At 43.1% G+C, this 27,056-nt stretch overlaps 2 protein-coding genes across 6 annotated transcripts in view; one reads left to right on the forward strand and one right to left on the reverse strand.

Moving 5' to 3' along the window:
- Positions 1-21,447, forward strand: part of ATG4A (autophagy related 4A cysteine peptidase) — a 35,724-nt gene extending 14,277 nt beyond the window's left edge. The window contains exons 8-13 of the mRNA XM_083159356.1: positions 1,823-2,010; positions 3,329-3,407; positions 6,398-6,543; positions 7,189-7,245; positions 16,406-16,517; positions 19,756-21,447. Coding sequence (XP_083015482.1) covers positions 1,823-2,010; positions 3,329-3,407; positions 6,398-6,543; positions 7,189-7,245; positions 16,406-16,517; positions 19,756-19,820 — 647 coding nt within the window. The 3' untranslated portion in view covers positions 19,821-21,447. The remainder of the gene's footprint in view (positions 1-1,822; positions 2,011-3,328; positions 3,408-6,397; positions 6,544-7,188; positions 7,246-16,405; positions 16,518-19,755) is intronic.
- A 3,121-nt stretch (positions 21,448-24,568) lies between these two features.
- The window catches only part of COL4A6 (collagen type IV alpha 6 chain), a 279,946-nt gene continuing 277,458 nt past the window's right edge, over positions 24,569-27,056 (reverse strand). For all 5 annotated transcript variants that reach the window (XM_083159360.1, XM_083159361.1, XM_083159358.1 and 2 more), the window contains one exon: positions 24,569-26,423. In XM_083159360.1, coding sequence (XP_083015486.1) covers positions 26,163-26,423 — 261 coding nt within the window. In that variant the 3' untranslated portion in view covers positions 24,569-26,162. The remainder of the gene's footprint in view (positions 26,424-27,056) is intronic.

A 27,056-nucleotide genomic window follows, 5' to 3' on the forward strand; every position in this document is an offset into this window, starting at 1 on the left:
GTATCTGACCCACACTATGGGCCTTATTTTGGTTCACTTGCAAAAGAAAATTCTCTCTCTAATGGACAAAACCATGCCTCGCTGCAGGTGGGGCAGATGTAACATGTGCAGAGAGAATTAGATTTGGGTGGGGTTTGTATTTCAAACTGATATCTGTATTGCAGTGTAAAAGTAAAGCAGTACAAAATTTACTCTGCACAGAAACAAAATAAGTCACCCAAACGTAACTCTCTCTGCACATGTTACCTCTGCCCCACCTGCAGTGCACATGGTTTTATCCATTAGAGAGAGAATTTCAACCAGGATCGGGACCTATATCCCATGCCCTGTGTGCACCTGCAATAGAAGGTGGACAAGTGGCACTGTGTCCAGTAATGTGAATAACAGACACTACTGTACTGTGTGGTGCAATGTGAATTGGTACTGATATGTGGCCACGCCCCTTCACATTAAAGCCACGCCTCTAAATTTTATCTGCACGCCTTTGTCGCACACTGTCCATATTTTTCGAATGGGGCGGGACACCAATTCCCTTTCTGGAACACAGCTCCAAAATGTCTAGTTACGGCACTATAGGTAAGTGATAGATTTTCGACAGGACTCAACATTCTTACATTTGGCCCTCTATCAAAGGAATCGGTGTTATCTTTACTGAAACCTATACCAAGTCAGTAAACTGATTTGAAGCATTTGATTGGTTCATTCAGAATATAGCAGATGAACATTGAAGTGCACATAAAGAGATCAGTTTCTTGAGAACAGCGAATCCCCAACACAGCCCTGTTTTCAAATAAAGGGGCAGATGTATTAAGCCTTAACAAGAGATAAATGCAAGGGTGATAAGGAGAGATAAACGTCCAGCCAATCACCTGCTAACTGCCATGTTACAGGCTGTGTTTGAAAAAATTCAGTAAGGAGCTGATTGGCTGGACGTTTAGCTCTCTTTATCACCCTTGCATTTATCTCTTGTTAAGGCTTAATACATCTGCCCCAAAATGTTCAAGATTTTTTTTATTTTCAGGTGACCTAATAGGATAACATGAAATAATATATTGCAGAAACATCAGGATAAATCGCAAAAACCCAACATTTTTCTCTCCCAATTTTTTTTCTTCACAAATTAAATTCCTCCTTTAATATATTTATTAGACCAATGTGTGCTTATGGTGCACTGACATCATATAACCATATATTTTATTATTTTACCCACTGTAAAAAATATATGTACCGGTATATTAGAAGTGACTGACTTGTCTGACAATCTAAAAAGAATTATCTGTGGGCTGCTTGCTGTTATATAGGAAATGAGACTTGTATATTTATTATTTGTTTTCTTAATGAACCCTGTAGTCATGATATCACATATCACTAAATCCATACAATGATATCGGTATTTACATTTTATATAGATATTATCTACAAGAGTTTATACATATCCAAACATCATTTTGTATTGCTATTGTGTTCAGAATATTAAATGTTCCTTTTTTAGGAAGAACATAGGGTAAATTACAGCTTTATTTGAATAAACAAAACTATCGGAATTCTGGTTTCTATCATTTAAACAAATGATTATTTCTTGTGGGACTCGAGCATTCGGTCGGGTGAAGGGTGCAAGAAGGGGTGCAGTTGCCAGTGTTAAATGCTGCAGCAATGACAATTTGCACCCTTCGCCTGTAATTGAATTTCCCCACATAACTGTTCCAAGTCTGAGGCTTTATCATCCGTTTAGCCGTCTCTTACACCATATTGTACTGTAATTAAGCTTTGTATACAATATTTGACATGAGTACTGACTACTGTGGTTGTTTTATTGGTGTAGGGAAAATGTGCCGCTGTTCTCCTTCCAGCTGGAATGTGTCACGTGATGGATCTCACTCACACCAAAGTGCTTGGAGCAGATGCAGAGACACATCTGAGCAGTGCTCAGCGTGGAAGCCGCTTCTGCTCATAGTTCCTCTTCGTCTAGGAATAAACCAGATTAATCCTGTTTATATTGATGCTTTCAAGGTGCGTTCGCTTGCAACAACGTTCAGTGTAAAACTTGGATCAGCTTGAATAAAAGAAAGGCCAAAATATGTCCATCTCCTCTAATATACCTGCTGTCTGCCCGTATACAGGATTTTATATTTAGACACACACGGTAATACAATCTGTTTCAGTAATCTCTTTATAAACAAAGTTCATTAACCACACACAATAAACCAGTTCTCAGCTAGCTCCATTGTCTGTTTTCTCCTGCTTTTCCCTACATAAAGGTCCATACACACTGGGCGATTTTGCCCAGCGTGTACGGTGAGAGATGATGATGGGGAAAATCGGCCGTTTAAGCGATTTCTCAGGGGTCGAAGTCTTATCATAGTAGGATGCTATGGAAAACAGTCCACCCCATCTCTCATCTGCTGGTAATACCATGAGCCGATGAGCGTCGGCCACCAGCCATGATCAGCACTCACCTCTCATCGTTGGCCCATATACACTGCGCTGCTTCTGATCTGAAAGGACAAAGCTTAGCTGCTTTTAGCTCAGAATCGCCCAGTATGTATGGGCCTTAAGTCTTCAGCTGTAGGCTAAAGGGGCCTACACACCTAGAGATTTCCTGAGCGATGCTAGATCACTCAGAACGCTCAGCACACAGCGATGTGTCAGCACTGTGTGCTGTGCGATCTCTCAGGGCCAGTGTTCTGGCCGATTAATTTGTGACCGATTAATTTCCAGCATGCTCCGTGCACCGCTATCGCTATGGCCCCTACACATGAGCATTTCGTAAGCGATCTACCGAGATTGCTTAGAAAATCCCTCTAAATAGTTACGTGTGTAGGCTCCATAAGTAATACACCTTTTATACCAAACTATCCTGTGGTATTCATATAAAGACCTACAAGGTTACTGTCTCAGCTGGAAATAAATGCTACAAGTCATTGGTACAATGGGTGGACCTCATATTATGAAGTCCACCCATCGTATTTGGTCCATCCGTATTTAGTTTTGTTTGCTCAACTGCAAATCACCAGGCAGGATTCAATGTCTCGCCTGCCGATCGCCTGTGGATTGTCGAGGTTCGTCCATGATCGTGACAATTCAAGGCCGTTCTCGGCAAAACAGGCCTGACCGCTTTTAAAGTCGGGCCTGTTCTGTCGATCTGCCTCTTCAATGCTGTCGGGCAAGACCGCATTAATTAGGCGCCCGCTGCTATTTCCCCCGCCGGGGATTGAATTCCCCCATAAATGTGTAAACCTGGTCAAAACCTTAATCACAACATGTAGGAAACTGATAATACATGATTTCACTGTAGGTATTTAACATGTTATCTTTCTCATCTTTATAGGAATGTTTTAAGATGCCACAATCATTAGGAGCTTTAGGTGGAAAACCAAATCATGCCTATTATTTCATAGGTTTTTCAGGTAGGTTTCTGACCTTAAAACTATGGTACTGTACTTGATTCCAGTTTATTTACACAACTGTGTTATTGTTCACTGTATGGTGGCAGAGCAAATGACAAACATTTCCATGTTAGCATCTGCTGTGAAAGGCTGATTTGGTAATATTAGAGTGAAAGTATATGGAAATGTTTTACCCTCTGAGTTATATGTCGACATTGACCGGCACTCCAGGGATATAGATAAGTCAACTACCGGGGTGCATCACTCGGAGGGAAATGCAGAGATAAGAAGAAGAGGCACTCGCTCGGATTTCATAAATTAACAGGACAACAGGAGTTGTGACCGACGTTTCGGAGTTTAATTCGTTATCAAGGCAGAGAACACAGAATGGCATTACAGTACTTACATATGTAGCCTCGGTCCAGTACCTGACCTCGCGCTGCTCCCCCGTCACTCACTCTTCACCGTGCGACGCTTCCGGGTTGAACACGTGATTCAGAGCTAGACTCTGACATCAGCCTGGACTCCCTGGTTAGCGTCCATTGCTGGGCGACAGTGGCGCTTGGTGAGAGACAGCGGCTGAAAAAACATCTACGAAAACAGTGGCAAACAGTTATAAAAATACAGGTGGTGCAGGAGATCCAGTAGGAAGGAAGCGAGGGGAGACAAAAGAGTGGAAAGGAGCATGATACTGTAGATCAGGCATATAACGTGAGAATCAACAGCGGCATGAAATGGCAACAGTTTATGATTGCAGTACACAGTGGGCTCCGGATGAGGGTCAGGTGGGTATGCGGGATAGAGCATTACAGGAACATGTTGAATTTGTTGTTTGTTGTTGTAATTGTTCATTTAATCCTCTGGGATTGACAGTGTCCAATTTGTATATCCATTGGGTCTCAATTTGTAACAAGCGTTTACCCCTATCTCCGCCTCGCAAATCATCGGGTACGTGGTCTATTATGATGTATCGTAAGCTGGCCAGACTGTGTTTAGCAGTCACGAAATGTTTCGCAACTGGTTGGTCCATAGGCTTGAGGGCTAAGGCGGCTCGGATGGCGGTGCGGTGGAGTGCAATACGCTCTTTAAATGTTCTGATCGTCTTCCCCACGTACCCAAGACCACACGGGCAAGTTATAAGATATACAACGTAGGATGTAGAACAAGTGAGGACGTGTCGGATGGGGATCCTCCACCCCGTGTGTGGGTGATTGAAGGATTTGCTGGCAATCAGTGCGCTGCACGTAGTGCAGCCCGTGCAGCGGTAGCACCCTGCTGCTTTACATTGGGTACCAGGTGGTGTTCTTTTGGAGATGTCGGTGCGAACCACCCAGTCTCTAATATTTCTCCCTCTTGTAAAGCAGGACATCAATCTGGTATTTTTAAGGGATTTCAGTTCTTTATCCTGTTGGATAACAGGCCACAGTGATTTGGTTGTGTCTTTGATCTCATTGTCAGCTGTGTTGAAGGAGCGTACCCATCCCATGGTGTCAATAGGGAAAGCGTCACAACGTTTTTTCTTGAGAGAGTCATCTCTGGAGATCTGGTCAACTTTACTTCTTGCGGCTGCAAGTGTTGACGGTGAGTAGCCCCTGGCTAGGAATTTGGCTTCCATCTTGTCTAAATCTTGTGTCAGTCTTTCCTTAGAGCTGGTGATACGTTTCACTCGTAATAATTGAGAGAAGGGAAGGCCCCTTTTGAGAGCTGGTGGATCCAACAGGATAAAGAACTGAAATCCCTTAAAAATACCAGCAAATCCTTCAATCACCCACACACGGGGCGGAGGATCCCCATCCGACACGTCCTCACTTGTTCTACATCCTATGTTGTATATCTTATAACTTGCCCGTGTGGTCTTGGGTACGTGGGGAAGACGATCAGAACATTTAAAGAGCGTATTGCACTCCACCGCACCGCCATCCAAGCCACCTTAGCCCTCAAGCCTATGGACCAACCAGTCGCGAAACATTTCGTGACTGCTAAACACAGTCTGGCCAGCTTACGATACATCATAATAGACCACGTACCCGATGATTTGCGAGGTGGAGATAGGGGTAAACGCTTGTTACAAATTGAGACCCAATGGATATACAAATTGGACACTGTCAATCCCAGAGGATTAAATGAACAATTATCATTCAACATGTTCCTGTAATGCTCTATCCCGCATACCCACCTGACCCTCATCCGGAGCCCACTGTGTACTGCAATCATAAACTGTTGCCATTTCATGCCGCTGTTGATTCTCACGTTATATGCCTGATCTACAGTATCATGCTCCTTTCCACTCTTTGGTCTCCTCTCGCTTCCTTCCTACTGGATCTCCTGCACCACCTGTATTTTTATAACTGTTTGCCACTGTTTTTGTAGATGTTCTTCAACTGTGACCGGCCAGCGGCTGTCTCTCACCAAGCTCCACTGTCGCCCAGCAACGGACGCTAACCAGGGAGTCCCGGCTGACGTCAGAGTCTAGCTCTGAATCACGTGTTCAACCCGGAAGCGCCGCGCGGCGAAGAGTGAGTGACGGGGGAGCAGCGCGAGGTCAGGTACCGGACCGATGCTACATTTGTAAGTACTGTAATGCCATTTTGTGTTCTCTGCCTTGATAACGGATTAAACTCCGAAAAGTCGGTCACAACTCCTGTTGTCCTGTTAATTTATGAAATCCGAGCAAGTGCCTCTTCTTCTCATCTCTCTCTCTCTCTCTCTCTCTCTCTCTCTCTCTCTCTCTCTCTCTCTCTCCACTCGCAGCATAAGAAGACAACTTGCAATGCTTTAGTTAGCAAGTTGTCTTCTTATGCTGCGGGTGCCGCTCTCACCCCTGCGAAGTACCTTTTGTTTGTGCAGGAACCCAGCTGCTACTCAGCTTATTGCCGTGGAGTGTGCCGGTCTCTTGGACATTTATTTTTATATATATATATATATATATATATATATATATATATATATTCCATATAACAATGTATATAGTTCATGTTTGCCATAGTATTAGTGTTTGTATCTTTGTGAAGGGGATGAGCTCATTTACCTGGATCCTCACACAACACAGACCTTTGTGGACACAGAGGATGTCGGCATAATGCAGGACCAGACTTATCACTGCCAAAAAAATCCCTACAGGATGAAGATCTTAAATCTGGATCCCTCGGTAGCATTAGTAAGTAGAGCAAAATGTAATCCCAAAATCCTCGACTACTTTCATACATGCAGCACACAGGTGCAATAGTGTTTATTTGTACCTTTGATTTACATTACAGTTTTATTTAATGGTAAATTATAATGAAATATTGAACTCCCAACCTATAACAAACAGAATCCTGATACTAGAACCTGCTGCAGTGACATCCAGTGTCCCCCATACTCAAAAAAAACATTAAGGGCCCGGTGTTACATCTCTGACATTACAACAGACTCTGTATCAGGCACTAGATGGTGGTGCATTCCCTTTTCAGCATAATGCCTGATACATGGAACATTCAGCGGATGTACATTCTCATTCCAGAATAGTGTATATTAAACACTATGGTTGGAACAGATGATTGGCTACACCATATCACTACGTGTAACCAGTCAACTCTACAGAAGACTAAACTTGATACTTAATTATAAGCTGGTTATACCAGCAGATGAATGGCTTTCAGGATGGCTTTGCATAACTCTGCACTATGCAAAGCCATCCTCCCCCCTCCGTTGGTGCTGGGCAGGGGGAAAGTCGCTCAGTGTGTATGGACCTTAAGAGTAAAACAAAGATACTGTATGATATATTTAACCCAATGTCACAATGTTGTATCTTTCCCCCCAGGGATTCTTTTGCAAGGAAGAAGCAGAATTTGATAAATGGTGCACTACGGTAGAACAGGTAAGTGCTGTAAGTGTCATTGTTGGTGGGCTCTAGATTATGAGATAAGGAAGATATCCACCGTGGCGTTGCCCACGGCTGATGAGCTGTCAGTGCGGGAGGTAGATTTATTTTACATACTGTATCTCGCAGTATGTAGTGCTGGTGCGCGGACCCCTATTCCCTCCCCCCCCCCCTAATCTCTCCACCTCCTCTTCACTTACCGCCCAACTCAGCAGTCCCAAAGCACAGCCTGGCTTCTTCAATGCAGGATGCCGGCATCCAATTAAAATGCAGCACCGGCTGGTGAGCCAATCAACGGTACACAAGCTCTGATTGGCTCAAAAGCCAGTGCAGCATTTTAATTGTCCGTCGGTGTCCTGCATTAAAGAATCCTGCGCTTCGGGACCTGCTGAGTCCCGAGCGCAGAGCAGGCAGCACAACGGAGGGTTGCGGTGGGCAAAAGTAGCTGCCCGTGCCCTTTCAGAGGCCGGGGCCCAGGACAGCTGTACCCACAGCTACCCCCTGTCGGCAGGCCTGCTTGTTTCTAATTCTTTCTTGTCGCACCTGGTCCTGTGATACCTCGCTTTCAGTCAGGGATTACAGGGATGTCGCTTTTTTCACACCAAGTTGTGCTTCATACAAATATGTCCTCATACATCTAGCCTCAGTACTCCATGCATATCAAGCTTCATGGTGTGAGTGAGCAGTCTGGTCCCAGACAACTCAATGCGTCGACAGGAAAAGATGTCTAGCGCTAGCAGAGTCTTGCAGTACCTAGCCTGCTGTAAAGGGGCTGTTTGGCTTTTCTGCAGAACTAATATGAGGAGACCTGTACAGTATATACAGATTCAGACTCCGCTATACTTCGCTGCAATGCATATGAAATTAATCAGTGCAGTCTCCTGAAGTGGTTTTGTTGGGTTGCGATTAAGACACATCTGCATGAAAAAGATCCGGCCCTGCTTAGTGCACCTCACTGGTGCTGCATGGTGTATGGAAGCTACAGTACACATAGGAGGATAGATCTGTTTGTTGTGGAATGTGGCAACACTCTGAGCTTTAGTTCTGCACAGGCTCATGCTAGATGTCAGAGGGTGGATGGGGCACAAAGTGTCCCTTGAGGGCGCCTATAAATGGGTGGCTTTGCTAGAGCTGCGGTTACGTGAGTAAGGGAGTCAAGCCCTTACAAAAAGTGTGCAAGAAAAAAGGAGGGTGGAACCGCGCTTATACCTACTAACATGCAACAGGTGTGGAAAATATAAAATACATTTATTAAAAATACAATTTAAATATTTCATGGAATGGCTGGTACTGACATTAATAAAGATAAAAAATGGAGACCAAGATAGTCACCCAATTTTCCAAGGGTTAAAGTCTCAGTGTCCGTTCCTATAAAGCACTTCCTGGTATTGGTCCCAATGGATGTATGCCGATATTGGTAGGACAGTTGGGAGTGATGTTGACCTCCAACCTAGGGAGCCCCTGATGGTGTAGGGCTTGACCTGGTTTGTAAGTGCAGTGTCCTGATTTTGTGCGGCTGCTGGGATTACTCTGGAAACTGGTCCGGTCACAGAGGGAAGGCTGAGTCTGGATTCAAATAGTGGGTGTCTGGGCTCCACCACACCGACGCGTTTCGCTCTTAGGGCTTTTTCAAGGTGATGTCTAGTGTACCTTGTACCAACATATTTATACCCCAGGTATTAAGGGGGATGGTTTACACCTGTTGCATGTGTACATCAATTATTTAGGACATTCTTAGAAATAAATTTCGGCTTATATGTAGTGGAATAGGAGACAGAGCTATACATAATTCTGATATTTTCATCTGAAAACGAGCAGTGTAAATTAATAAAAAACACTTTTTGTTATTCCGGTTTGGTCATATCCGGTTCTCTTGAACCGAATATGCGTTCCACTCAGATTGATAATAGGGCGCTGTATTCAGGCTTCCCATGCCCTTACACAAAATGGCGATTTCCGTACTTCCGGGTTCCGGAAGACGGCGCTTCTATGGATTATCTATTGTGGAGTGCTGTGTTACGATTTGGAGCTTCCCTTTGTCAGAACCCTTGTATATAGGTTCCTCCTTCATATACACATGGGGATATTTCTGAGTGGTGCGCATGTGCGGCTCAGTTACTGGCTGCAGTGCAAAGATCATATAACATTTGTACATAATAGTAAAAAGAGTGTATATACAAAAATGGTGCAGAAAGGTAATGTTATACAGATTTATACAAAATAAAAAATAATAAATAAGAATATAGATACAGTATATATATATATAACGGCAGAGACTGGTCCTTATGAGGATAATAGTAATGATGATACTAGGATACAAATAATTTGATAAAGGGCTACAGTGGATATAGCTGTTTTCGTTTATATAGATTCAAAACAGTAACATAATCAATAGACAGAATATGGGTAATAACTGCTGTATTAAAAAATGGCATAGGCAGAGAAAATATGGACTTATATGAATAAAGGTAGGTATATCAACAGAATATTATAGACGTAATTTGTTACAGTGAAGATATGGCAGTTGGAGGCTGCAATAAATGAGTTCACTTTGTTCTAATCAGTTCAGAAAGAAATATATTACATATAATAACGACATAATATCGAGAGTACATATAAGACATACAGAGAATGATTTACTTTGTGTTAAATTGACACAGTACAGTGAATGCGTTTTTTTTGTTTATATGGTACTTCTGAGTTCTAACCAGACATATATCTCCAATGTACAGTGTTCCCTTGACAGTATAGACACAGCTTCAATAGACTGGTAGTTGTCTGTCGCTTCGTTTTTAGTTTGATACATACATTCATTGTATATTTGGTAATAAAATACACTCAAAGAGAATATATTAGACCAGAAGTGACACAAACCACCAAATCCTTAGGGGCACGCCCCAAAGACAATGCTTCGCAACCACTAAGGGATCAGGGACCCAGGCACACGGAGGTTTTTTTAGAGAAGAGACCCTATCTGAGGGAAGAGTACACAATAAATCATCTCAGAGATCACGAGACATCAAAAAGGGGGAGAAGCATAGATTCAGAGGAAGAAGAGGGGGGAAAAAGGCAAAACAGAAGAGTTTAAAGAAACAGGATACCCTTAAACAGAAGGAAATTAAGCGAACAGTGTACAATCTATCTTCCAAAGAACTGTCAAACTCAGACATTTCACTTATTAACAAGGGACTAAAATATGCACCCGTCTCTACACCTAACATCTTTAACCTATTTGTGGAGCTAAATAGGTTTATTAGAAGCCTGTGACGCAAGAGATATTTTGCCAAACAGGTCCTTAACAAAAACAAAAATGAGGCTGCAGCCATCATCCTAGATCAAGGTGATTTGCCGGCCCTCAACGCCTTAACCGAACTCTTGGAAGAATTTGAAACCGAAACCCCAGAGTCCAAGAAAATCTTTGATATCTCACGAGATAAGTTCCGAGCCAGATCGGAATTTTTTCCTATCAAATCAAAGGGCTCTTGTGTAGAAACATTCTACAAAACAACTCTTGATGATTTTAAAGATCTCTGCAAAAAAATCGAACAGAATCCACAACAACAAAAAAAGAGGCCAAATTTGAATAAAAAAGAAATTCAAGCTCTTAGGAGGCGCACCAAGGATACCACCTAGGTCTTAAAAGAAGCAGACAAGGGGGGAGGGATTGTCATCCAGGACAGACTGGAATACGTGAAGGAGGCACAGAAATATGGCCTCATATTGTTAAAACTACTAAGAGAGGCAGAACTAGATGGAGTCATTTCCAGGGAGGAACTCCGTTTCCTATACAATGAACACCCCACCACCCCCATCTATTATCATTTACCTAAAATACACAAGACCCTCACTTCACCCCCCCCCAGGCGACCTATATTTTCTGGTATACTCTCACTTTCATCCAACCTATCCTTTTATGTTGATTCACACCTTCATCCACGTGTCTCTACCCTCAGGTCCCATGTAAAGGATACAATACACTTCCTGGAACTAATAAATAACATCCAGTGGAAGGATACATATTCCTTCTTAACCTTAGACATCTCAAGACTCTATTCAAATATCCCCCACAATATGGGGATACAAGTGATTATACAGAGGCTATTAGAAGACGGAGACCTGGGGGAGAGACACCAACGTTTTATCACCGATTCCATTTCATACATAGTACATCACAAATATTTTCTTTTTCAGGACACGTTTTATTTGCAGGTGATGGGGACGGCCATGGGGACCAGGTTCGCACCGAGCTACGCGAACCTATATATGGGGGAGCTAGAAAAGAGGTACATCTGGGGTGGCGAGTTCGAGGCGAATCTGGTCCTCTATGGCCGTTACATAGACAATTTGGGGGAAATTTACTAAAGAAAATTTGTAAAAAAATAGGTGTATTTGTATCCAGAAATACACTTATTTTTGACATTTACTATCCCGAAAATACATCAATCCGTAGTCGTGTTGATGTGCTATCAATACGAATACGAATTGCCGTATTTTCGGGATAGTAAATGTAAAAAATAAGTGTATTTCTGGATACAAATACACCTGTTTTTTACAAATTTCCTTTAGTAAATTTCCCCCTTTATTTATTATTTGGGATGGGGACCTCTTCTGCACTTTCATTTGTTGACCACCTTAACTCCAACACTCTTAATTTACAGTTTACACACCACCTGGATAGGGAACGGAATACCTTCCTGGACCTGACTCTAGAGGCACAGGGGTCCATGATAACTACGTCTAATTTCATAAAAGAGGTCGACACGAATGCCTACCTTCACTACGACAGCGCCCACTACCCCCCTTGGAAAAAGGGCATCCCCAAAGGGCAACTATTGCGGCTATACCGCAATTGCTCAAATAGGGACACCTTTGAGAAACAAGCAGAGGATATGTTCGCATCATTTTCACAGAGAGGATACCCGGAAAAAATTACAACAAAATCTTATAAAGTAGTAGTATCCCTTGATAGAAATACACTATTACAAAATAAACAGAAACAACCCAATAACAAAAGTCAGCAGATCATTTACATTTCCACATACAATAGCCACTCAGATGAGATCAGAAAGATAATAGGGAGAAACTATAGGATACTGAAGCAGGATCATCTTTTGGCTAACGTGATCCCAGCCAAACCACTATTTGTATTAAAAAAAAATAGAACTATAAAGAATTCCTTAGCCCCAAGCTTCCTCAAAACCATCACACCTACTATTGGGGGTGGGGACTCCATCACATGCTTGGGGGGCAACCCAATGGCTTCTTTAGGTGCGGTGCTACCAGATGCATCACATGTGAACACATTCAAGCGAGGGGGCGCCACTCCTTAGAAGATAAAGAAGGTACCAGTATTAAGATTAATAGTTTTATAAATTGCAATACCAGCTATACAATATATATGCTGAGTTGTGAATGCAAACTATACTATATAGGACGGACAACCAGGAAGATCATAGTCCGTTTCCTTGAACATAGACAAAATATAATGAAACCCATACAGACACATAGTGTCTCCAGGCATTTTCATGAGTACCATGCAGGAGATCCGAGGAGCCTAAAACTGATAGGACTAGAACATATCAAGAGAACACCAGGTGGTGGGGATAGGTATAAAACCTTATGCAGACAAGAGGACTACTGGATGTATAGGATGGATTCTATACATCCAGGGGGACTAAATGAAGCCGACGAGCTAAATACAGTTATATAGCCCCCCCGATATGTCCTAGAAACCACTCATTTCACAGACCACTACTTGCACCCTCCTGTTTCCCACCGGTTCCGCAGCCCACAACTCCCCCCCCCCCTTTTTTTTCTGACTTTTATTACCAAATATAAAATGAATGTATGTATCAAACTAAAAATGAAGCGACAGACAACTCCCAGTCTATTGAAGCTCTGTCTATACTGTCGGTACTCTTTACCTAGAACGGCGCCAGCGATTGAAATCGCGGTCGTCGTGGGTAAAAATCGCGGGCATCGCGGGTAAATCGGGATGACCGCGATGACCGCGATCACCGCGATTTTCCCATAGGGAACAATGTTAAAACGGCAGATTGACCGCGATTTTACTGTTAAATGCCTCAATGGACCCGATTTGGGGCCAAAAAGGCCAAATTAACCCTTAAATGTCCCCCCAAATTTTTAACGCCACCCCACGATCCACGCCAACCCGAAGCGTGGCGAGCGCAGCGAGCCCGCGAGGGGCGGCGGTACGCGTCCTCCGACCTTTTCATGCCCTACTATCCACTAGGGCGTGGTGTGAGAATATAATAGTGTGGCGAGCCACCGAGCCCGAAGCGTGGCGAGCGCAGCGAGCCCCGCGAGGGGACGCGGATACCTTCACAGGTAGACGCGTCCCCTCGCGGGCTTCACAGGTGTCCGCCTCGCCACGGACACCTGTGAAGCCCGCGAGGGGACGCGCATAACTGTGAAGGTATCCGCGTCCCCTCGCGGGGCTCGCTGCGCTCGCCACGCTTTGGGCTCGGTGGCTCGCTGCGCTCGCCACACTATTATATTCTCACACCACACCCTAGTGGATAGTAGGGCATGAAAAGGTCGGAGGACGCGTACCGCCGCCCCTCGCGGGCTCGCTGCGCTCGCCACGCTTCGGGTTGGCGTGGATCGTGGGGTGGCGTAAAAAATTTGGGGGGACATTTAAGGGTTAATGGGCTCTGTGGCCCATTTAACATTGATTCCTATGGCCAAATCGGGTGGATTGAGGCATTTAACAGTAAAATCGGGTCCATCGCGCCTTTTAACATTGATTCCTATGGGAAATCGGGAGCATCGCGTCGCGGGCATCGCGGGTACATTTATGGCCGGCCGCGACGCGACCGACACGATTTTCATGTTTAACATTGGTTTCAATGGGAAATCGCGGGCATCGCGTCGGTCGCGTCGCGGCCATACATAAATGTACCCGCGATGCCCGCGACGGGCGCCCTTCTAGGTAAAGAGTACCATACTGTCAAGGGAACACTGTATATTGGAGACATATGTCTGGTTAGAACTCAGAAGTACCATATAAACAAAAAAAAACGCATTCACTGTACTGTGTCAATTTAACAAAAAGTAAATCATTCTCTGTATGTCTTATATGTACTCTCGATATTATGTCGTTATTATACGTAATATATTTCTTTCTGAACTGATTAGAACAAAGAGAACTCATTTATTGCAGCCTCCAGCTGCCATATCCATATCTTCACTGTAACAAATTACGTCTATAATCTTCTGTTGATATTCCTACCTTTATTCATATAAGTCCATATTTTCTCTACCTATGCCATTTTTTAATACAGCAATTATTACCCATATTCTGTCTATTGATTATGTTACTGTTTTGAATCTATATAAAGGAAACAGCTATATCCACTTTAGCCCTTTATCAAATTATTTTTATCCCAGTATCATCATTACTATTATCCTCATAAGGACCAGTCTCTGCCGTTATATACATATACTGTATCTATATTCTTATTTCTTATTTTTTATTTTGTATACATCTGTATAACATTACCTTTCTGCACCATTTTTGTATATACACTCTTTTTACTATTATGTACAAATGTTATATGATCTTTGCACTGCAGCCAGTAACTGAGCCGCACATGCGCACCACTCAGAAATATCCCCATGTGTATATGAAGAAGGAACCTATATACAAGGGTTCTGACAAAGGGAAGCTCCAAATCGTAACACAGCACTCCACAATAGATAATCCATAGAAGCGCCGTCTTCCGTAACCCGGAAGTACGGAAATTTTGTGTAAGGGCATGGGAAGCCTGAATACAGCGCCCTATTATCAATCTGAGTGGAACGCATATGCTGTTCAAGAGAACCGGATATGACCAAACCGGAAGTCCGGAAACGGACTGTTTATATCCTTAATAACAAAAAGTGTTTTTTATTCATTTACACTGCTCGTTTTCAGGTGAAAATATATCAGAATTATGTATAGCTCTGTCTCCTATTCTACTACATATAAGCCGATATTTATTTCTAAGAATGTCCTAAATAATTGATGTACACATGCAACAGGTGTAAACCATCCCCCTTAATACCTGGGGAATAAATATGCTGGTACAAGGTACACTAGACATCACCTTGAAAAAGCCCTAAGAGCGAAACGCGTCGGTGTGGTGGAGCCCAGACACCCACTATTTGAATCCAGACTCAGCCTTCCCTCTGTGACCGGACCATCTTCCAGAGTAATCCCAGCAGCCGCACAAAATCAGGACACTGCACTTACAAACCAGGTCAAGCCCTACACCATCAGGGGCTCCCTAGGTTGGAGGTCAACATCACTCCCAACTGTCCTACCAATATCGGCATACATCCATTGGGACCAATACCAGAAAGTGCTTTATAGGAACGGACACTGAGACTTTAACCCTTGGAAAATTGGGTGACTATCTTGGTCTCCCTTTTTTATCTTTATTAATGTCAGTACCAGGCATTCCATGAAATATTTAAATTGTATTTTTAATAAATGTATTTATATTTTCCACACCTGTTGCATGTTAGTAGGTATAAGCGCGGTTCCACCCTCCTTTTTTCTTTCATGCTAGATATCGGAGGGAAACCCACCAAAGTTTCTGGATGGCTGATGACTTACCTATTTATGGTCAATAGGTTGATGCAAGCAAAATGTCGACATGGCTGTAGTCAATACATTAAAAGATTGACATGAATTTTGTTGAACTTTTCACACTTTACCATCCACGTGTACTCAGATTGGGGGCAGTGGACCAATGCATGGCGCGCAAAGCAGTAGACTAATTGGGGGTCTACATGCTCAGGTGTCAACATTAACACCAAAAACCATGAGAAACTTATGTTGACCTATTCTGTGTTGACTTTTGATTGTGTCTTTCTTTTCCTATTGTCCTTGTGCATGTCGACCTAGACCAGTGGTTCTCAAACTCGGTCCTCAGGACTCCACACAGTTCACGTTTTCCAGGTCACCCGGCAGGTGCGCTCATTACTAACTGACACATTTTAAAAGATTTAGAGGTGGAGCTAATTATTTCACTTGTGATTCTGTGAGGAGACCTGCAAAACATGCACTGTTTGGCCTCCCGAAGACCGAGTTTGAGAACCTTTGATCTATACATTGTCTACCTAATGAACCACACCCCTTTTTTATCACTAGGAAATCTTAAAGCATCAGAGTTTGCGGATGTTCGAACTGGTACCAAAGCACCCGCCTCACTGGCCTCCTTTCATACCACCAACAAAACCAGAGGTCACCACTACAGGCGCAGGTTAGTCAGATTTAACCAGTGAAAAGTGACTGACAGTTATACAAATTTCAGTTTATCACACCTTATATTTTATCAAGAAAACATGCCGGTTGTGCGCCATAAATTTTTTTATCAATAATCTATATTTGGGATTCCAAAAATACAGAAGAACAAGTCTTAGGAGTAGGCTAGTACAATAAGTATAAGGATGGTGAGCCTAATAAGAAGATTAATGAACACATAAAAAAGGTATTAAACAAATTTTCATGCATAGCCATTATATTGAGGAAAGAAAATGGAGAGGTTAGGAGAGAGGGGAAATGGAGGCCAAACTCTGCAAAAGGAGCTCACAAATGGCCTAATTCAGACCTGTTTGCAGCCTAGCGAACAGGTCAGTGTTGCCAGCCAACCCGCCGAACGTCTGAGAACACATCTCCTCCACGACCATCGTATGATTTATCTCCCCTTTAGTAAAAAAAAGTCACTGAAAACGGACTTTTATTTCCATCGGAGATTGGCGAAAAGGGGACGGGGCCTGACGTCATGTCATGTGACATCATCTGCCCTCCCCGAGGAGGGAACACCACGCCTGTATTACCAGGGTGACGCCCAGCGTTTTCATGGGGATGCCGATAAAACACTGGGTGTTCCCCTGATGCTGATCCCCCTCCCTCCCCTACCCATGCAAACACCTTGGTGACTGTGATATTCGCCTAATGCTTTCGTACAGGCGGTCTGCATATGTGCAGACCCCCTACCACAGGACAGGGCCGAATTAGGCTCCTTCCGATCGGGCTTGAATGAGGCCCAAAGTACAGAATAATCAGGAGTAATAAATGTCAAAATTAAACCAGTTATTGTAGCTCGTCAAAGTAGACCTGGAGAGAATATGTATAGTCAACCAGATACAAACTTATTGAAAACAATACTAGGGTTCCATAATGTAAATATAAGACTAGGCATTAAAGTAGAACTACAGTATATAAACCTAGTAATAGTCAAAGAAACTCAGATAAATCTCAGAGATGGGGAGCAGAGCATAAACAAAATGAATCCGTGGGTCCCAAACCTGATTAAACCTGTCCACTTTATTCTGAAGAGGAAAAAAGTCATTTTCTCCATAGTAGCAATAAACAAAATGTTGGCTTTAACCCTTTCTGTACCAAGTTAATTTGTCAAAATAGGTGTGGAAATTGCCAAGCAAACATTTTAATTCATCAAAATGACTTGTAATGTTTACCTTATATAGGAAATATAATCTTTTGTTTACACAACATTTTTATTTGAATTTATATAACAAACGTGAGCGACGCTGGCATTTTTAGCGGATATTTTGAACATCTCTCACAGAGATGTTGGGTGCATGGGTGGAGGGGGAAAACTGTTTCCAAACCTTTGCTAAGGAGCATCTTGTAGCATGGAGCACATGAAGAATAGGTTTACTAGAAGAATTACTAAACTGGGAGTGCCGGCGAAGCCGTCAAGAAATTGGGGGAACTGATGTTGGTAGATTATCTCCCTATGTACAGTATTCCATCCCAAAGGTTCTGAACCTATACCAGTAACCCTAGGACAAGTCCACCAAATGTAAGCATGGTCACCCACCTGACCACACTCATGCCAACACAGTGGAGAGGAGGAGGGGGAAGTGTTATGAAGCCTGGTTGGAACCAGGTATCATACAGTATTAATTCTCATTATTTTACCTGCTACATTCTGTCTATTGATAATCTATGACTCCTGACCAGGGGCAGATCTGATTTCCATTCATGATTGAGCCATAGGAATGAATGTGGTTGTATATGACTGAAATAATACCTTTTTCCTGCATTTACCGTTTTCATTGTGGCCTCATACAATGTTGCTTACAGTGTGCCCTGGATACAAAATGAGTATTTTTGTCACAAAGGAATTGAAATAAACTCCGGGATAAAGCATAACAATAGGTGGTATGAGGCATGAGTCACACACAGACGCACATGAAATGCCAGCGCCAGTACTACCCTTGCAATATACTATTGTTGCATCAGTGATACAAATGAGAAGCATATATTAATGAAATAGTCTCTGGCAGCATGTTTGCCAGGCTGAACTGCAAAGTCCATGTTGCTTCAAAGGCAGTGGCGTAACTATTGTCCCGCAACCCCCGCGGTGGCGGAGAGGCACTGAGAGTGTGTGGGCGCCGGGGGGGCTGCGGGACTATAGTTACACCACTGTTCAGCGGGTGGTAAGGAGGTTGGGGGACATGGGGGCCGTTACCTGCCGCTGGCGCTCCTGTCTGCGTGGGTCCCGGCTACTGATGCTTATGAGAGGTGACACTCATTTTCTGAGTGTCACCTCTCATCAACAGTAGCCGGGACCCCCGCAGACAGGAGCGCCGGACTCAGAGGTAACGGGGGGGGGTTTGTGTACCCTGGGGGGTTGTGCACAGGGGGGTGGTGCACAGGGGGACGGGTTTGTGTGCCAAATTATTAGTTACGCCACTGTTCAAAGGGGGTTATTTGGCTTGTAAAACTGGTGTACAGATGTAGCCATGTTCAGCAAGTAGTCACGCCAAGCATGCCCACAGATGGTTAGGTGTGTGTGTATGCATGCGCACAGCCCTAATAATGAATGAAGAGATCACCGTTCCATGCACAAAATAGACAGAAGGAAGAGTATTTGGTTGCTCTACAATGATCCCAGTAGTTCAGGGATCTTGAGAGATATTCCTGAAGTGGGGCGTTGTACAGACACCTGTGAGTTGTTCTTCTTTCAGGGTCTCGTTAAGAGATGTAAGCAGTGCCGATATTTATGGTTATTGGCCAGCCAAGCATGTATCACCCTCGGACTGCGCACGCACCAAGGTACCTTTAGATATACCACTCGCAGTAAGGAATTCTTTACAAAGTAATTAACAGTCAAGGACCATTTGGGGAGGAAACGTGGAGTGGGAGCAAAAACATAGGCGTGTCATAACCATTTTTAGGACGTGTTTCATTGTACAACTGCGATTCTGCACAAAGAAAACTTGCTGAACAGCTGCAATGTTAATGCACTAATGCACAGGTTCTACTAAACAGAATACTGTTGTTCTTTTGGATGTATAAACTAGAAAAAAACTGTGTTCGTCTTATTCCATTGAAATGCAATTAAAAAAAAAGTTGTCTTTTGGGTACACGTCATATTTACACCTCAGCAAAAACTTACCGTAGGTGCTTTTTCCTCCTCCAAAATGGTTGACTATTGGATGTTTAATGTTTTCTTTTTCTTTCTGTAGAACTCATTGAATCTACTGATAAACTATTTGATATGGAAGAAGAGTTTGAAATCCTTAGTGTGTAATGGGGTACGCCAGTCTCTGCACTACCGATGGACTTATAATAGTACAAGCTTTGCTAACCAGAAAGTGCCTCAAACATCACCTCAGAGTACAGAGCACAATACTTGCAGCAATGGACTCTTGGCAGGACTGCCTGCTCTGTTTGGAAATGTCAAATGACAATTGCGCCTGTTCCCTGCAAGCTCCTATCTCTCAGACACACAGCAGAGTGTTTATAGTCTCACTCAGTGTGTCTCGTATTGAATGAAGGCATTGCCAATGTACTTTGCAGTATAATAGTAGCAACAGAACGGTTAAGTATCTAGTTTTTGCAATACCTTGACCTGTACCATTTTATGTATTTGTTTTGTCTTAACACTTCCATGCTGGGAAAAAGAAGACTGTATTTTTCTTGCAAGAATTTTAACACAAATGTGTTTATATGTGTATATATTATTGACCCTTTTTTCACTGAGGGCGACCTGTGGTCTTCCCTCTCTGGTAAGGAGTAATTCTATAAGCGTATATGTTAAGATCCAGCCAGCATTCTGTATTATATTTTTTATGTTGCAGTGTCTGAGAAATGTCTAATAGTCATTTTTTTCATGATTGGTAAGTAATGGTCTTTTTATAACTGTAACAGTTTGCATAACTTACTGACAATCACTTACTGCACTTGTGCCAAGCCTTTTACACAAACCCATTGCAACATGACACATGGGCATACACAAAGACAGACATTTCGTATGCAACAAATCAAAATGCACCAAATGCCTTTTACTTTTTCCATTTTCTGTTAAGCAGCAAAAGAGACAAAGGGCAGGGGCGAGCGGCTGGTGAGGGGTTAAATGGCAGGGATTGCAGAAAACCAGCGATCCTCGCTGGTTAACCCCCACACCGGCCACTCACTCTATTTATTTAATGTTCCAGTGGAATCCTCACTGTCACAGGACAGCGAGGATTCCCCCAAACAGGGAGCCTGCTGCTTTTAGCTGCGAGTCTTGCTGCTCCTGTTCCAAAATACGCTGATTCCCCCTCGATCCAAAAAACGGAGCGAGGGGGAATCGGCGTATGCTGGGGGTCAGTTGAATACTGATGGGGCGAGCGGTGACAGCGAGCAGGCAGCACTGCTCGCTGTCACCTCTCGACCCCAGTATTGAATTCTGCCCAAAGACTAGCTTTTTGTTCTGCTTTTATATATTTACATATTTATGTAAAATGCCCCTGTCTCCTACGTAGCGTAGGCAACCATTTTGTGAGTAGATGCAATATTATTACCTCCCATGTAATTGATAGGCTGCATTGGCATGAATATAAGATGACATCACAAAATGGCTGCCTCCAATATGTGTAGGTGATAAGTAAATTTTTTAGAGCTTGTTTTCTGCAAAGAGCAGTATAGTTAGCATGATTATTTATTGTGCAATATGATCTGTTTTCAACAGACTAGGACTTTTTCTCTTATAGCTACTTTGTAAAGCGTTGTGTTTATGACTGTATTGAGAGGAGACGGATTGGCGCTATGTGGAGGAGTGTAATGATGCTGTGGTTACATTTTATTTTTTACTACACAATAACATTTTCTGCACTCAGGTTTGGTATCGTATGTATGTATGTATGTATGTATAAATAAATAATTATTGCTCACAAGACACCTGTACATTACTGTGCAAAAAATGGCTGCAATAATATGAACAGTTAAGGTGCATACACACTGCGATTTTCGCTAGTCTGAACGATTTTCCCAGGGGTGGTAATACTAGCTTATGAGCGTCAGCGTCCGGCGATGATGCGGGAGAGCACATCGGTTCTCACCACTCATCACCAGGCCATACACCCTGGTCGGCTTTTGTGCTAAAAGCAGCTCAAACGGCAAACTGAGCTGCTTTTAGCTCAAAAATCCCCCAGTGTGTATGGGCATTAAGTCTGGTAAATGAGGCAGTAGAAAAGTAACGAAGCATTTGTAACACTTTATTATTCTATCACTGAGAGGTATACTCCTATGTCAGATTAACCACAAGACCTATTCCAGCAGCTTTACACTATGGGCCAGATTCTGAAGTAAAGCATAAAAAAGCAAGTAACTGCTTCTGGGCAAAACCATGTGCACTGCAGGAGGGGTGAAGTGACGTTTGCAGCTAGATTTAGATTTGGGTGGGGTATGTCCAAACTGAAATGTTACAATGCAGTGTACAAGTAAAGCAGTGTACACAATAGAATGTGGACAATAATGACAAATCACGTCAATTACCCACTGTGTATGTTCTTACACGATACCGATGTGCTTTCCCATTGGCCGTTTGTCGCTTTTACTGATCTTTTACACGTGCAGGGAGATTTTATGTATTGTTACTGGCAGCATACACCTGGGTGTGGCCACTTATTTCACAATGTGTATGCCCTATATCGTTTATCGCTGATGACTTTGCATGTCCAAGCTGTCTTTTGTTGGCTATATTACATGCAAAAGCAGCCAGTATTTACCCTGCATAGAGAAAATAGAAATTTATTTGCTCCTCATGCTTTGCAACATGGTTTGTTCCAGATACAAAGTTACTTGTTTTTGTTTTTTTATTTACTTTCAAATTAGAATCAGACCCTGTGAGTGATCCTGGCATGATGTAATGATGTCAGTAAGGATGGTATAGATATCCCTGACTGTCACTATCCTGACGGATAAAACTATCCCCAGTACTAAGGGATGCCGCCAACGATATTCTGATACGTGGGATGGTGAATTCTGGAATATTCACTACATCCCCACCAGTGCAGCATTCATAGGGGAAATACGTTTAGCAGCTGTTGAACTTTTGATACTTCTTTCGATTGAAATTGACAAATAACATTTTTCCTATGGAATCCGCTCCACAATATCCCATGCATTGCCACATTGTCAGCTCTAAAGCCCCATATACACGGTGCAATTTCAGCCATTATCGCATGGGGCCTTATTCTGGTTCACTCTTAGAGGCAAATTCCTTCTCAAATGGACAAAACCATGTGCACTGCAGGTGGGGCAGATATAACATGTGCAGAGAGAGTTAGATTTGGGTGGGGTTTTTCTTCAAAGTGAGATCGATATTGCAGTGTAGAAATAAAGCAGCCAGTATTTTCCCTGCACAGAAACAAAATAACTCACCCAAATCTAATTCCCTATGCACATTACATCTGCCCTACCTGCAGTGCACATGGTTTTATCCATTTGAGAAGGAATTTGCCTCTAAGAGTGAACCAGAATAAAGCCCATGGTCTCTGAGCGACCATATACCCGTGTATATGGGGCAACTGACGCCGGGAGCGCGCTCCCCCGACCAGCCCTGGGGTGGTTGCTGGTCGCAGGAGCATGCTCCCGCAACCAGCGGCTTCCCCCTGCAATCAGCTCTTTCCCTGTCTGGCTTCCCCAGGCAGAGTCTCCTTTCATCAGTGACCATCTTTGGTCGCTGATGAAAACGGGACACTGAGCAATATATTGCTCCGTGTGTACGGAGCCTAAAAGCCAGTGCTGGAAACATTTTTTATAGGCTTAAATCCCTAGTTCAGCAATTCCTAAACTCAGTCCTCAAGGCATCCTAAAGGCCCATACACACTGGTCGACTTTGAGCTGAAAGCCGCTCAAAACAGCCTGTTTGTGCGGCTTTTAGCTCTGTGCTATGCAACGCCGTCCTCCCCCCTCCGTCTGCGCCGGGCAGGGGGAAAGCCGTTCAATGTGTATGCACTGAGTCACTTTCCCCGCAGCGATGATTGACATCATCGCTGTCCATACACGCTGGGCATAGTCGCCCAGTGTGTATGGACCTTTACAGTCCAGGTTTTACAAAAAAAGCCATGCTTGATTACAGGATTTTGGAACCGCTGCCTTAGGGCTATTTCACACACTCCGGCTCCTGCCAGGCGGCGAAAACCCGCACGGCCAGGAAGCTGTGCCACACTCAGTAGTTTAGAATGGTGGGGATGGTCACAGCCCTGCAGCCGTCCCTTTCAGTGGTGGGATCCGGCTGCAGCCGGGCCGTGGCTGTACCATGTGAATGAACACAATAGTGTCCATTAACAACTACTGTGCACAGCACGGCTTTTGGCCGTGCGGGATTTCGCCGCCCGGCAGGAGCCGGAGTGTTTGTGAAATAGCCCTTAGGAGATTCAGTTGCTGTTGATTAGGCTGGTTCACATTTGATAGTCAAGCCTGACTATGCTGCACCCATAGGGGAGCTTAAAGAGTGCAGTCAATTTTCATACGCTGCTGTCCATATGTCCACATTTTAGGGCACGATTCTGATCTGGAAATAAAACCACAAAAGCGGCTTTGTATCTGGAACAAACCATACTGCAATGCAAGGGGTGCAATACAGTTATATATTTTTTTCTCTGTAGGGTAAATACTGACTGCCTTTGCATGTAGGCCACAAATGTTAGACCGCTTTATTTTAGATTTCAGCTTGGACATACCTCACCCAAATCCACATCTTTTTACACGTTACATCTGCCCACCTACAGTGTAACATGGTTTAGCCCATGTGGACAGTTACTATGTTACTATTTATTTGCAGTTTATTTTATAGCGCAGAATATTCCGCTGCACTTTACATTTGGAAACAACAACAATAAAACAAACTGGGTAATAACAGACCAATATAGAGGTAGGAGGGCCCTGCTCGAAAGCTTACAAATTTGATATTTTTGCTTTACATCCCTTAATCAGGCACTTGGGGTGTATTTTGCCCATTTAACCCTTGAAAAGACTCCATAAAAGTACAGTTAGCCTTTAAAGACACCATTTTAATTAGGGATCAGTTTTATTGAACATTTACACAGTGCATTAGAGCGCACCAGACTTTCCAGCACAATATTCCCTTATATGGCATTACTGTTCCTGTCATTAGACATTCCATGTGTTTGATGCTATTGTATAGTCATAGAGTACAACAGCGGTTCACCCAGTAGTCCTGCATGTGGACCTGTATTCAGAGGAATATATCTGCTATAATGCAAAACAATACAAATGGTTCTGGAATAAAAGCTCTATAAAGTAAATACTAACTACAGTAGGAGACAAATCTTAACTAAAATGTACATACAATATGGTATTATTTTTAGCTTGTACAGTGATCTCTGTGAATGAAAATGTATATTACTACAAAATAAATGCACCAAGGCTACCTCATAAAGACGGGGTTTTAGTGGTCAACAAAATGTAACAAAAATATATATCGTTGCAGGACAATGTTATATCAACTATAACTGCATATATGGAGAAAATGCTAATGTAACATCAGCTATGAACTGGCAGCAGAAGAGTCAATGACAACCATTTTAGGAGTTTTCTTATGGAACATTGATCATAAATGCATGTAACACTTCCTCATACTGTATATGGGCTCTGAAGGGGGGTAAGTGATGAGGTGTGACTTGGCTGACTGAATGTGCAGCACAGATACAATACAGTAGGCATCCAACATACCAGCAATATGCTGGAACTGCAATGCCTGCTGTTATGTGACAGGCATTCAGGCAGCACTGATATCCAGGGCACCATGTGACAAAGCCCTAAAGTACATTTCTACAACAATATAATGTGATGATTTGCTGTGCAACAATATATTGCTAGAAATTCTATTCATGTTTAAAGCAAATAATTTAATATAGTGTAAATATACTGTCGTCCTCAATACCAAGTACTATCACAACTCGGTCTCTTCAATTAAACGTAACTGCTTATGTAAGTAATGGGCGTGAGAAATGGTGGCAATGTTCTACCTTGAGGCTGCCCTTGAGCAGTCATGTAAGTGAATAGGATACTAGTTATCAGCCAGTCAAAATGGAGCAGCATAACAGTAATGTCTGCACCAGCGGCTGTGCGGGCTCAAATGGTGCAACACTTGAATTGCTACTGGCTGCCACCCACACACACACACACCACCCCCCTTTGAGGTCAGAACAATATATAGAAAAAGTGATCCAGGCAAAAGCCATATTCAAGTTCACTGGCATTTCGGCGCCAGATACTCCAAGCATAGCAGAATATCAATGTGAACATAGATGTGAAAATACAAGAGGCCTTTCTGAGGTAGCCATGAATATTATATCACTGGAAGACAAACAATAAATCTAAAAGGTTAGCACCATTTTTCTTTTAAAATATTTACTTTCCAAAATGTAACCTGTCCATACTTCATCATTGTACAGCGTTTCACTCATTCATTCAATGAGTTTACATAAAATATTTGTGTTATTCCCTAAGAAAGTGCCTTGCTGTCATCTCCAATCTCCGAGACAAACTTGCTGCAGGTTGGACAGCCTGGTAGCCATTTCTATACACCGACCAAGGCTGGAAATTTGGTAATGACGGAGTTCTTGGTAAGGCAAGAGTGCTACAAGTTCTTCATGCACACCTGACAGCGGCTCACGCGTGTTCTAAGCTGCCCAGCTTTCAGTGTTTCAGGTGGCGGAGCTCCACCAAACTGCTGTGTTTCTTCCACTGTAGTGAGCCAGAAACTGTACTTGTTTGCAAAGTAGTGGCAGGTTCCTCTAGCTCCATTACATTCAATGAATGGAGTGGCCCGAAAATCTTCAAGGCATGATCCAGGGGACACCAAGGACTGACCACCTCCCTCTGCACCGGCAGCTGTGTGCTATGGAAGTGAGAAATAATAACTGTAGTCAACATAGGCTTTAAATAGGAAACTAAAGCAAAACATAGTTTATGAGCAATAATTGAGATAGAAGTCTATACACAAGTGTAGGGTTATATACATATTTTGTTGTACATCCATTGGCTTCTAATTACCAAACTACCTTCCCATTTCTCAGCCCTCATGCCCCTACAAGCTACTTGGGAGAATTGCCTACTCTCGCCTCACAAACTATCTTAAATTGCACAATTTATTGGAGCCACTTCAGTCAGGCGTTTCCCAATGCTCCATAGAGAAGGGAGGATGGCTTTGTGCTATGCAAAGCCATCCTCCCCCCGCAGGCAGTGGTGGGCAGGGGGAAAGCGGCACAGTGTGTAAAAAAATGAACCATACTGTACATTTCCAACCAATCATTTTTCAAACACAGCTTGTGACATGGCAGTTAGGCTTGATTGGCTCGATGTTTATCACTCTCCATTTTATTACTTTTCAAGCTTAGTACATCTGGCACTTTGTCAGCAGTCACATTATCAATAAATACAATTTAACCAGTTTCATATGCAGCCATACATGCCCACGCCATGACGCTACCACCGCCATGCTTCACTGATGAGGTGGCATGTTTTGGATCAT

The sequence above is a fragment of the Crinia signifera genome, chromosome 9 (genome assembly GCF_055691185.1).
Source record: "Crinia signifera chromosome 9, ASM5569118v1, whole genome shotgun sequence".
In the NCBI taxonomy this organism is placed as follows: domain Eukaryota; kingdom Metazoa; phylum Chordata; class Amphibia; order Anura; family Myobatrachidae; genus Crinia; species Crinia signifera.